Here is a 13,566-nt window from a genome sequence, read left to right as displayed (position 1 = left end):
ACAAGGAATACTTGTTGTTACATACCTGACATTACTTACAAGTACATGAATAAAACATAACATACCTGAAAGAAATTGTATCAATTGTCGTCCTCCAGGAAGATACTAAACCTCAAATTGCTGTGTCATCAGTTTATGAATGTGTCTAAAGCATTTTGAGTGGTTGGAAGACTACAATGGCAATATAAGAGAAGTCTATTGTGGCTTCATGAGGTTGTTTGTACATCTGCCTGTATAGTAGGTTGGAAAGTCAGGACCAGTCTTTCCTCTATGCTGAATCTGTATTATACTGGCTAACAATTTGTCTGATATTTTACTGCTAAATGATTATTATGTGAAGATTAGTATTAGTAGATATATGATTTTCAAATTATGTAGTACATTCAATCAGATTCATGGACCTGTGACATCATGGTTTGACGCACTCTTTGCTGTTTGTTGGAAGGCTTCATCTCCGGAATCATGGCATGTGTGTGAAATAAAAGCTATGAAACAAGGCTGGAGCAGAATGATAATGCTACTGATAGTGTCACTCATGCTTCACCTCTCCCTCACTCTCTTGGCCTGTAATCTCTGTTTTCCCCCTGTAACCTCCTCTCTATTTCAAAGCAAAAAAAAAAAAAGAATTGCCTTTAGTGGTCAGATCTATCTGATGCTATCTTTTTTCTCGCTGGCTTTAATGTAAGCAGATTCCCAATCAGCCAGGATGAATCCAATCAAGGCAAAGGGGGAGGCGCAACAATCTAGGGCACTTTTCCCAATGACTGCTGCAGGCCAGGAGATTAGAGGACAGAGAGGGAGAGGAGGGGGGGTTAGAAAGCCAGAGTTTCTACGATGAAGAAGAAGCCTTTCATTCAGCAAGGCAACACTAAATCACACACGCATTCATCACCTTCACCTCCATTTGTCTAAACCCCCAACACCACAACTCCTCTTAGATACGGAGATGCAAATTTGCCTCCTCCTTCCCTATTAATTTCCTTTATTTAATTATTTCTACTATATGGATGGCAACGAGGAAGGGAGGGGGCACAGTGTTTCTTCAAATCAGCATGACTACTGGTTGATTTATCCTCAAACTTTTCTCCCTCCTTCCCTCCCTCCCTCCCTCCCCCTTTCCCTTCCCCTCTCCCTTCCATCTCTTCATCCCCTTCTCCACCAACGCTGGTGACGGCTCTCCTTCCTCTCTTCTCTCTCCTATTTCCAAAGCTTAACTTCATTGTCTCAAGCCCCACTCCGCTTTCATCTTAAGACAAAGATTTATGTAAATCTTTGGGCCGGGCGTTAATGCGGAGCGCCGTGTGAGAAATAGCATCCCTAAATCATGGCATTGTTGTTGAAAATGACAAGGCAGGCCCGTTAATCCTACAATGCGATCATCCAAATGTGTCATAATGCCATGTGTAGGCAGTCGAATCAGAATATCTGAAAGACGCCACGCACCTCTTATACAGCGCCTTTAGTACTTTCATCACTAACGCACTACTACCCTCTATCTTTCTTTTTCTCTCTGTCTTCCTTTTAAGAACTCACCCTGCTTGTCACTGCACTGGCATTAAAAAAAGGAATAAAACACAAAATGCCACATTCTCAAGTTTGTTGCAGAACAGGAATCACTGTCACATTTAGCTTTCCTTTTATTGTTTTGGTTGTTTTCTCCCACATATGAAAGCTTTGATTCATTTAGATAATAACAAACTACATCTGTGTAATTGTCTAAGTATCTGTGATTGTGAGATGAAATAAATCGATGGCTTTTTGCATTGTCCCTGGGATGTATTTATTTTAGAAACAGCATTACGTGGCTTTGTGGTGAAACAATATGCAGATCCAAGGGGGAAACAAAGAGTCAAGTCACTACATGTATGGAGTATTTAGCTAACAATCAGTTACCTTGTCTTCCTTTATTTAGGATCTGAAGAGGCGGCAATGCCAGTCCTTCCTCTTATTTATGTGCAGTGCTGCACTCAGGGATCAAATTGAGCCCAGTGAAAGTCTGATGAGGATTCATTTGCTGGGGGTAATTGACAAGTGAGGCAGAGGCCGAGGAGCGTGATAGTTGCTTTTTTGGAGAGAGCCATGAAACAGGCATGCCAATCAATTGGACAGGGACAAGCCTGGTGAATGATAATGTTAATAATTACCATCCGCATCGAGGGACTCCTCCCTGATTGGCTGTGAAACCTCTGCCATAATTAAAAGCCCTGGCCCAAGCTTTTCTATCGCTTTCCTCCCAGCTTTACCTCCTGACACTGTGACACCTCCTCGTTTGACCCCTTCTCTCTTTGTCCTCCCCCTCCCTCCTTCATTCCTCTGCCATCCAGTCAGGGAGGAGGCCCGCGGGAGGATTTTGTCAGGGAGAATAGCGGCGTTGATCTTGAAGGCTTAAGACCCTACTGTACCTGTCAACAGTGTGGCTTTGCCGCTGACGACCAACGGCTTAAGTCATTTGAAGTTGCCTCTTTTTTAATGAGGAGGGGAGGAGGCGCAGCGAGCGTTGACAGCCAGTCAGGGTCTTGAAATAATTCCATACCTCTGAATAACCAGAGGTGTCTGTCTGACTTAATCCAACCCACACACATACACACACACTTTTAAGGTAGTGGAAATAAAAGCAGGTTGCAAGGCTAATAATGAGGAAGTGTGGCAGAGAGGAGGACATCCTTGTCCTGTCACAGTGCAGACTGTAGTTCTGCTGCTGCACTGTGGATTGACTCTATGATCTAATGAACAAAGATGCATCCTTAATTAAAATGAAAACATTTTTCTGTCATTATGAATGGTCATCTTTATGATAACATAATACTGCACATTACTGGTATCCAAACGGATATTTTTACTATTCATTAATCGACTGATTATTACCTTGCTTAATCATTATTGTATCAGAAAAAAGTGAAAAATATTCTCAGTTGTCATCTTCATCTCATCTTCAGTCTGACCAACAGTCAACCCAAAGACATTCAGTTTACCTTGTGGAGGACTAAGAAAGCCAACAAACATTCACATTCGGAACCAAAACTCAAAATCAGGAAACGTTTGGGAAGAGAAAATGGCTTTAGTGATTCATAGATTATCTAAATAGTTAATTGACTAATATTAATGTCACTGCTTTTGCTGTATTTCAAGAGATTGGTTTTGGGTTTTACCTGCAATACAAAACTGTCAATGATTCATCATTGTAGTTATTTTAAAATGAATTACTTGTAATTTGTAATCTCTTCTTTCAGCGAGGTCCCCACCCACCGACCCGCATTGGGTCTCATTACTTCGCTCTCACTTTCTTTCTGTTGGCTGGGATAATCCCCCCCATAGGGGATTTCAAAGTGCAGGCCGGCCAGGGAAAAGCCTTAATTACCCATTTGCCTTGAAGCTCTTGCCAAATTACAACTCACCCCAGTCCGTCCGACTCTGCGCTCCTACCTCCCTCTATCTAATTGTGGGTCAGGATTTTTTCTTTCTCCTCCGCTGTGGAAATGGAGAGATGGACTTATAATAAGAGACAAAAATCTGAAATGTTGAAGCAGGTGACAATAGAGTTAGTGACCATTTTTAGGGTGTTGATTTGCCTTCATGTGTTTTAAGAAGACAGTGAAATACAATGATGTAAATATTCATTATGATAGAGACTATCAATGTAGAATTTTCATTGTCAGTGTTGTCATTTAAAGTCACAGACATGCAGACCATAATGATCTGTTATTGTTTTGTGTTGCTTTTAATGGAAAAGCCAGACGTCAGCTGACCAAAGACTCATTCACTGTCTTATGAATGTAACTTCATGATCTTAACCTTATTCATTGTGGTCACTGAAAAATAGGGTTTCAGATATAATTATTGACCCCTGAAAGGAATTAAAATGTACTTCCAGACTGTATTACAATAAAGTGTGGCTATTAACAAGATAACAGTCAATGAGGTTTAACTCTGTCATAAATAAAGTTTTTCAGGTATAATTGTAGATGTCCAAAAGAAAATAGAATATACCGACATTATATGAAAGTATCCTGTTAGCGATATCAATACAGCCAGTAAAGGAATAATAGTACATTTTGGTCTGTCCAAGCTACTCTACATGATTTAACATATTTAATTATAGAGGCTCAAATGAAATTAAGATATACATACATTATATGTATAAAACATATTCTGTAAATGACGACACGAAAAGCATATGAATAAACATATGCTGACTGCACTGCAGTGTAAATGTATATGGTTTAAACTGGTAAAAACAAAGTAATAAATGAACTGGAGTATAGAGATGTTTTCACTGAAGGTTTTAGGTTTAATTATTAAAACTCAAAAGGAATTCAAATATACTTCCGGTATATGCATAAAAGTATCGTTAGTAACTACAAAGTTGAAATGTGCTGTGGTGTACTGTGTATAATGCTTTATACTTATACTTACTTTATACACATATATATTAAATATAAGTATCCTGTTAATCATTACACAATGCAGAACTGCACTTTCCTACACAGGATGACAGTAAATTGTGATGTGTTGAATGAGAGGTCAAAACTATCTGAAGTATCTAATTGACTGTTTTGCTGTGAACTGTTTATTTCAATTAATTTATGTGCTTTCCATGTGTAGTGCACAATAACTGGTGGTGCACTTTTAACCCATTTTAACCCATTAATGACAAACGACTAGATTTAGTATGTAAAAAGAGATGGAAACACAAAGTCTGCTGTGAAAAAATGTCTACCCAGATGCTTTCACATATTTATCATGCCTTGATTGGTAGGCGAATAAGATTTTCTTTTAAAGTGCAAACTGAACAAAAACAATTTTAACATTCATTTGACAAATATCTGATTTACACTAGATTACATATTATTGAAATTGAAGTTGTTTTGAATCTCATGGTACCAAACATTTAATATAACTCTTTTTGAGATACAGCCATTTCTGTATAATATTATTATATTTAGTCGATAATCAATAAGAGTTACTCATTTTAGCTAATAAGAGTACATTATAAAATGTTTCTAAGGTCTGCACAGTCATTTTAAGAAAATGCAACAGATTGTCATTCTCTTTTATTCTATATTGTAACAATCCAGAATATGTGTGTATCAAAATCTGAAATTAACTAATTCATTATAAAACTAACCTATTGTTCTAGATGTTTTCCTGGAACAACAACTGAAAAAGTATGATAAAAAAAGGCGCTATGGTCATACTAGACATTTTTTTATGGATTTATGCTTAGCTCAGCCAGAACTGTAAAGGTCCAGTGTGTAGGATGTAGTGACAGTTAGTAGTGTAGTTGCAGATTGCAACTCTCTCACATCACACTCCCTTTCCAAATCCGAGGGAGAAACTATGGTGGCCGCAAAAAACTTCAACGACCCTATCTAGACCAGTGTCTGGTTTGTCCGTTCTGGGCAACTGTAACATGGTGGTTCAACATGGCAGACTAGATGAAAGGTGAGTTGTGATGTCTGTAGATAAAAGCATTCATCATTCATTCTAAGGTTACAAAAACACAACAATTCTTATTTTCAGGTGATGATAAACTAATGAAAACATACATTTAGATATTATATTCCAATTCTGACAATAGATTCTCCTAAATGCCTAAATGCAGAAAGTGCAGAAAATTATAAAATTTCACATTAATGGGTTAAAAAAAAGGAGAAGTAGACAACAGGAGTCTGAATGTCATGTTTACTGTAACCAGCCAATGGTGTCCACCGGCCACACCTCAGTGACATCATAGAGAACAACCTATAAGAGTCAGTTCATGTATTTAAATAAAGTGACATCACAAACAGCATTACATCCCTACTCCAAAAAAAGCCCGCCCCCAGCCCCTCCCCTCTGCATCAAACATTATTACATATCAAAATTACATTCTCTCAACGTCATCCCAAAGCTGCTTTTTTGTTGTTTATTGTTATTGTTATTGTAAATCTAATGCAAGCTGTCACTGAATAAAGGATTGATCTGATTTTGATTGGAAGGACGTGGTGGGAGAGCCAATAAAAACGTTTAAAAAAAAGTGTCAGGAAGTGGCTGACAATAAAAGTCTGTTGTCATCAGAAAATGATGAAATGCAACTTTACTGGATTAGTTTCTTTTAAAGAGGTGCTACTGATGGGAAATCAGTGGCTTTCAAGGTTTTATCTGAGCACCAATGATTCTCTTTTAGTTTTAAAAAGCATTAAAGGGATGGAATATAGTACTGCTGCAGGTTGTTTTCTTCTTTGTTATCGCAGCATTTCTTTGATTGGCGGGTGTTCATATGATGATAGGTTTTTTTTGTCAGTGTCATCAGCAGTAAATGTGTTTGCAGTTAATATGCAGCCTGTGTTTTCAAAACTAAACCTTACACAAGATTTAAGAGTGTGTGAATGATATTTTTGCATTATCAGTGTGTTTCCATGGTCCTTTTCTGCTCAAAGAATAAAATGAGACAAGCAGGCAGAGGATGAAGAATTGTAACAGCTTGTATTTGTGCTCTGTTCTCATGCCGAGAAATATCAATGGGGGAGGCGTGTGCCTGAAAACTGACATGGAGGTCACAAAGGTCAAACAGAATAACCCCCCCACGCCACCCCACCCAACGCTACCCCACCCAACGCTACCCTAGACACAGGAAGTCACTGCCAGTGCCAGTTAGAAATCCCAAACAAATAAGAAAAAAAAATCTAACAAAATGAGTCATAGAAAAGTATACACAACCAATGGAGCAATGAAACAAAACATCGACTTGTGATTTGTCACTAAACTTGATCGTTGAAGAACCTCTTGATCCCCTTCTGTACAATGTGATTTATTACAACAGTACAAATTCATCAGGTTATTCGTCCTGCCCCATGAGAGGAAAAATACATCATGACAGCCTGTGAGTTGTGTCTTGTCATTGGAATGTAGTCACCCTCCCCCTGCACCCGATATGAGAGCAAGACGTCCTGAGGTACTCCAAGTACCCTATTCACATAAGGATGTACATAGCCTACAAGTTAAAAAAAGACAAGCTCTTTAGGAAAGACAGCAAGTGCCTACACATGTATTTCAAACCATCCATGAAGAATAATCCATTCCAAAAGAAGAAAAATAGATACAAGTCAGGATTCTCAGTGTGTTTTTCCTGAAAAGCAGAACCAGCGTTCTGTTGTTTCTATGGGAGAAAACCTACATCTGCTAAAGGAGCACCCACCCCCACCCCAACAGCCACCCCACCACCAAATCCAAGTTTGTTACAGCTCAGTCATTTTTTAATTTGTTTATTTTTTATTTCATTACACCCAAGGCAGAATAAAAGTTACTAAAACTTAAGACTTTTACAGTTACAGTGACAGAAACAGTTTAACAGACCCACAATTTAAATTGGACTGCAAAATAAAAAATAAAAAACAAAGTTTTTCTATTTTTGTAAAATGCCCAGGCATTCTCCAATATTACAAATACTGGTATACTTTTACAGTAAACAAGAGAAAAGTAATATATATTCATATATATTTATATATATATATACTAAAACCCCGTCACCAAAAAAAAAAAGAAAAAGAAAAAGAAAAGAAACAATATACACATCGCCACTACGGCATTCAGAGAAACTTTAGAAGCAAACCTGGGGAAAAAAATACTCATTTGTTTAAAACACACATACACACAAATATTATTTTACCCTTGTACTTGTTTCAATACTGTAAACTTATTTTAAGACAGAGTGCACTAAATTCTTTTTTTAAGTTTCTGCATTTCCTGATTTTTGTTGAGTCTTCCTTTACATTTTGTGTGGCTTTTGTCCACTCCTGGAATTTTCTGTTGAGGGACAGACTCTTGTCCTTATGAGTGAGGAATTTGATATATATTTATATATAGGTTTGTGCCTTTATATGTACATATGCATACATATATACACACACAGACACATTGTTATTGTGCTGGGTACTCCTAAACCTAAACTCAGCATTGTTTCATTTCTATTAATTTAAATAATTCTGTTTAAAGGTCAAATTACACGTTAAAGTTAACATAATTTTACCTTTTGTTTTCTTGTTCAATTTGATGCATCATAAAAAGTGTTGCATTTGTCTGAGACAATAAATAGGAAGATCATTATTCAAGGCACACTCATGTCAAATTGAATGGCAGTACAAAAACTGTCCCAACTAAAATGTTTGTTTTTTTTGTTTTTGTTTTTTTTTCTTTTCAAATTTATAGTGCCAGCATTGGGAAAGCCTTGGCACATCAGCATCAGGAGATCCCAAGCTCTAGACCCCTTAGTACCTTCTCTGTCCAGCTCTGTGTGTGTGTGTCGGACGGAAAAATCATAAAGTGCGGGTCTGTTATTAAGAGCTCTGAATTTGAACATTGATAGCATTCAATTCAGATCTGATTTAAAAATTAAAAAGTGCCACTATGAGGTGGATGGTGCCAAAAGAAAACCTTGGGTTATGATTTTTTTTTTAAACAAAGGGGCATGTAGCAAACTGATACTGCTTGTCTTACTATTAGTCTTAGTATTTCAGCACACACTGGTATATTTTTCCTCTTCTACACAACTAACAGTGAAACTTGGAATGCAGGATTCCTATTCCTGGAGAGGTGACTTCATCAATCAGATGATAACTATTATACTATAATAATACAAGTCAAATTTTACTGTACCACTTTTTAACAAATTGTTAGATATTTTAGCACAAAAAATGCATAGGGATGTGGATTTTTATAGATTTTGAGCATAAAATCTTAGAATTTCTGCAGAAATCCAGTTAAAGTTGTGGCATCTGCCATGTATGCACATAGTTAACCATCTCTCTTAAATGTTAGAATTAGAAGCAGTGGTTTAAAATATAAATTATTAAAATCACTTTGAAATGAGGATTACGCTTGACATTAGCCTGGGGGGGTGAATGGAAGCTTCTGGAAACATAGGAATGATTTGGGCCAATAAAGGAAAGTAGTATAGCTCACCCTGAGATGTCCCTGTGCTCACTCTCTTGTCTCGTTCTCCTTTCTATCTCTATGCATGCTTATCTTGCATGGCTTCATGCTCAGTTTACTCCTAATAAATAATATAGCCTAGATCATATGGCTTCATGCAAAATAGAAAACATGGGTGTATTAATGTAGGTAAGATTTTAGTAAGCGGGTGTGTGGAAAGCAAAGGAAATGAGGGAGGGTTGTCGTAGCGTTGTCGGGGCTTGGTACTATGTACCAGTCAGCAGCTGCCTTATCTAGAATCTGTTTCTTCTGGCTGGTAATGGTGTTCTCAGGAGGAGACAGGGTTTATAAACCTTGTGATCTTCTTTGATTTTAGATTTACTGTCAAATATGACACTCAGTGCTACATATCCAATTATATTGACATGTTTTAGAGTCAGTTCATGCTACAATGCCAAAGGATTGTTGTCCGCGTATCGTCATCACACAAAATAGACTAATTCTAGCATTCTCAGTTAACGCCACTTTCAAATTGAAGATTGAATTCAGCTTCTCTTCAAGAAATCACACATTTAGCTTAATATACAATTTCCTACAAGCAGCGGCCAAAAAAGATTACTTAAAATTTGCTTTTGTCTCTGTAAAAAACTCTCAGGATATTGTGGGTTTCTTAAACGCAATGCAAAATCAAAGTAAAACTAATTTTAAAAAACGTCTAAATAAAAATGTACCTGCACATGCCAAAATACAAAATTCAATAAATACAGAAATTATTGCACAGTTAAAGGCTCCACATATGTTATAACTCAACTGACTGATTGTTTAAAAAGGAACCCCAAATGAGGCAGTTTAGACAGCTTCAATTGGTTTTAAGATCTGTTTTCACTTTTTTCTCAGTTGGCAGTTTCTTAAAAACACAAAAACTAACCCAAAATTAATTTTTCAGAAAAAGAGTATCTAGCTACCCCATTTTGTTATTTTTTTAAGTCAAAGTGTGGCGCAGAGTGTGGAAACAGAGAACCTGGTTCAGGTTCTCTCTGCTTGTTCAATTTTGACCTCATTGGTCATCAAATGTTCTCCATGCCACTTTTTCATATGTTTCTCTAGAGTGCTGTACACACTGAAGGGCATTTGGCAAATGTCACAGCGGTAGACCTCCTTACCAAGCTGGCCATGTGTCTTCATGTGGCGCGTGAGCTTGGAGCTCTGGGCGCAGGCATAGTTGCACAGCTCACACTTGTAAGGCCTCTCGCCTGTGTGGCTGCGCCGGTGCACCGTCAGGTTGCTGCAGTTCTTGAACACCTTGCCGCAGAATTCGCAGGTGTCGCACCTCCTGCTGTCCTTGGAGCTGGGTCGGCCAGGACCCGGGCCCCCACCCAGATGAGGTGTGCTGCCTCCACTGGCAGTGCCGCTACGGCCTGACAGGCCGCCATCCAGCAAGTCACCCGGAGGCGTTGAGAACCGGAGACTGCCGTTCTCGGACGAGTGCTCAGAGGAGGTGGCGAAGGGTGATTGTCTTGAGTCAGTGAAGCCTAAAAAAGGGTCTTTGATGAAGTGGCGTGAGGCAGCATAGCCCACCAACCACTGGGAGTAGACGTTCTCAGAGGGTATGTGGGGTGCTGGGGGAATGTCCAAGTCTTTCTCAATCTTGATCCTCTTATTTGAGGAGTTGGACAGGCTGGGGCTAGTGATGGGGGTGGGCTTACGGGGAAACAGGCCTGAAAAAGAGTCACCGGAGCCACAATTCCGGCCATTAATGGTTGTCCTCTCTTCCTGCTGGTGGTGGTCCATCTCCCCAGCCACTGAGTCCTCATCCCCAGTGTCTCGCTGGCCATCTGAGCACCTCTTGGAGAAGGGCATCCTTTTACGATTGTCAACTATCAAATTATTGTACTGCTGTATAGAGGTGAGCCCCCCACCTTCCACCATCTTTTCAAGGGCAAATGATGACTTCTCCTCTGAGGGTGGTTTAGAGCCATTCTCCCGGTTCCGGTAGAACTCAGACTCCATGCTGAAGTTGGACTCTGGTCGACTCTCATTCTCAAGTTCTTCTTCTTCCTCCTCCTCTTCTTCTTCCTCATTGCCTTCACCCTGGAAGTCCCCGTCACGATTCTTCATGCCCTCACCTGTGACATCACTGGTGCCTGGCTCTGGGGAGCTTGTGGTAGACAGTCCATCATCTGAGCGCCCCGTCAGGGATCCAGCCTTGTGCATGTGGGTCTTCATGTGGCGCTTCAGCTTACTTGCCTGAGAGCAGGCGTGGTCACACAGCTGGCACTTGTATGGTTTTTCTCCAGTATGGCTGCGCCGATGCACCACCAAGTTGCTCTGGAACTTGAAGGTCTTACCACAAAACTCACAGGACTTGATCTTGTTCTGTGTCTGAGGAGGGGTGGTGCTGTTTGGGGGCATCGGTGGTAAGGGAGGGGTGCTTAGAAAGGGTGATTTAGGCCCAGGCTGAAAAGGGTTGGGGTTTAGTAGTCGGTGCATAGGGTTGGCCCTGCTGGGTGACAGTGGTGGTGTGGTGCTGTTGGTGTTCCCTGCCAACTCACGTAACCTTCTAGAGAAGTCCATGGACTGGGACTCCATGGCCATGGGCGTTAGACGCATCACCCTCTCAAAGGCACTGGGGTGCTGGGAGATGAGACCCATTTCCTCTGCACTAAGGCGTTCCAGCCGATGGGGGTCCAAGTGGTGGCGGGGAGGTGGGCTGACAAATGGAGGTGTGTTGGGGAGGCGGTTCTCCAGGAAGCCTGGGGGAGGCTCCCGGAGCAGGGGGCCCGTCATTCTCAGGAGATGGAAGGGGTTGTTGTCGCCAAGAAAGTTGGTGAGGGGAGACTGCGGGATGGAGTCGTTGCCCATGGGTGGGGGCATAGTTATACGTGGAGTGAGGGCTGTGCTGGAGTGGTTGGACTCCAGATATATGCGAATACCATGGGTGTTCTGGGCATGCTGCAGCAAGAACCAGGCGCTGGGGAATGGCTGCTTACATGTGGTACATATGTAGCTGGAAGGCTCATCCCTGCCACCTGCAACACATAGGGAAAGAAATACATTAAATATTTCAGCTGAGAACCATTTATATTCAAGTACATATGAAACATTGATTCCTGTTTTTAAGACCATATTAGGTTGAAGTAAAATCTATCAATTAACGAATTAAATTGTCATTAATGTTATTTCTTTTTAAATAACAGCTTATTTGCATTGTGTAAACTTTTCCTTGCTGAGGGCAGTGAGATGCAATAAGTGTGTGTGCTTTATATTCTGCCTAATACTCTAAAAGCCTGCCTAATAGCTAAAAATGGCTTGGCTCATCATGTTGTCACATAAATGTTACATACTTATCACACTTTTGACAAGTGCATTCTCAGTCACACTGGATGGGCCCACACTGGATCCATGTTTTAAGTGCAGCTTAATCTCTCACTTGGTACAGAGTGAATCTCTCCACCACAAACTGCTGAATTATTACAGTGTATGGTTGTGTGTGTGTGTGTGTCTGTGTGTGTGTCTGTGTGTGTGCATCTGGGCTTACATGTACAGTAAGACTAGTGGTAAATGCATGTAAGTTTGCATGATTGCATGTGTGTGTGGAATGAATGATTTTAAAAACCTGGGAAGCCTTCCAAGCAGAGAGCCTATAATGTTTGTTTATTGTTGTTAGAGATGCCAAACTCTTACTGGTGAAGATGGAGGATGTTATTTAAGTAATTTATTTTATTTAAGGAAGACTAATCACACACCACCAATTGAAGGTCTCAGCTTTTTTGGGGAGTGAAATGAAATTTAAAAAAACAGGCAAGAGCAAAAAAAATAAATTAATGTATTAGGAAAAATAGCCTCCAATACACACAGATAGCAGAAAAGCAGAGGGAAAGCAAAGTGAAGTTAATTGCATATATGATGTTTTTAAACGTATTAGCATTAAAAAAGTTATCTCTGTTATGAGCTAGTTCGAATAAAGAGATCACAGTCTTCAATACTCCATAATGTTGGTTGTAGAAAGCATTTCTTTGTCAACCTTTTAAAAGCCAGAGAGATGTTTAAACATTTCCTGGGCAGTGAAGGACCTAAAATATAGACTCTGCAATACACAGACTAAACTCTCCTTTAGAGATAACGGTGGCAAATTTATCGTCAATCAAGTGTAACAAATGAGGTGGAATCCCAGAGAAAAACAAGAAACCCAAAAATATAAACATGCTTTTCCAAAACAAAGCAATCTGATTTTGAGAGAGCAAGCCCCGCTCTGTTTTGTACTTTTAATAACTAATTAATGCAAGTGCTTTTATGTCATACACAGGTTCCTGCAATTCAAAAAGGACTTGTTAAAACCAAGCCACAACCAAACCAGATCCCAGTTAAAAGGACACTAAACAGGCAGAGGAGCACTCCTACAGGGATTTCCACACAAACAGGTAATGGTAATTGTGCTCTTGTTCTTACTCTCGTATTTATTAAATGAAAGCATGTTGTCTTTACCTAGTACACTAATTTCATATACTGGGAGAAACATATGCCGCTGTAATTGTTTCACTTATTATGTGTATATGTGTGTGAATGGCTGTAGCTATTTCTGGCCACTAAAAAAAATAATAATAAAATAATTGAACCTAAATGCATGCATAATCCAAAAAAACAAAACAAAAAAAC

General features: G+C 39.6%; 1 protein-coding gene across 1 annotated transcript in view; it reads right to left on the bottom strand.

The window, feature by feature from the left end:
- Positions 1–7,228: 7,228 nt before the first annotated feature.
- bcl11ba (BAF chromatin remodeling complex subunit BCL11B a) overlaps positions 7,229–13,566 on the bottom strand; it is a 49,679-nt gene continuing 43,341 nt past the window's right edge. The window contains exon 3 of the mRNA XM_035674738.1: positions 7,229–11,939. Coding sequence (XP_035530631.1) covers positions 9,937–11,939 — 2,003 coding nt within the window. The 3' untranslated portion in view covers positions 7,229–9,936. The remainder of the gene's footprint in view (positions 11,940–13,566) is intronic.

This window comes from Morone saxatilis, unplaced genomic scaffold (assembly GCF_004916995.1).
Source record: "Morone saxatilis isolate NCDOM2014 unplaced genomic scaffold, NCSU_SB_2.0 Contig3, whole genome shotgun sequence".
Taxonomy (NCBI): domain Eukaryota; kingdom Metazoa; phylum Chordata; class Actinopteri; family Moronidae; genus Morone; species Morone saxatilis.
Note: the sequence above shows the minus strand (reverse complement) of the source record. Positions and strands in the feature narration are given on the sequence as shown.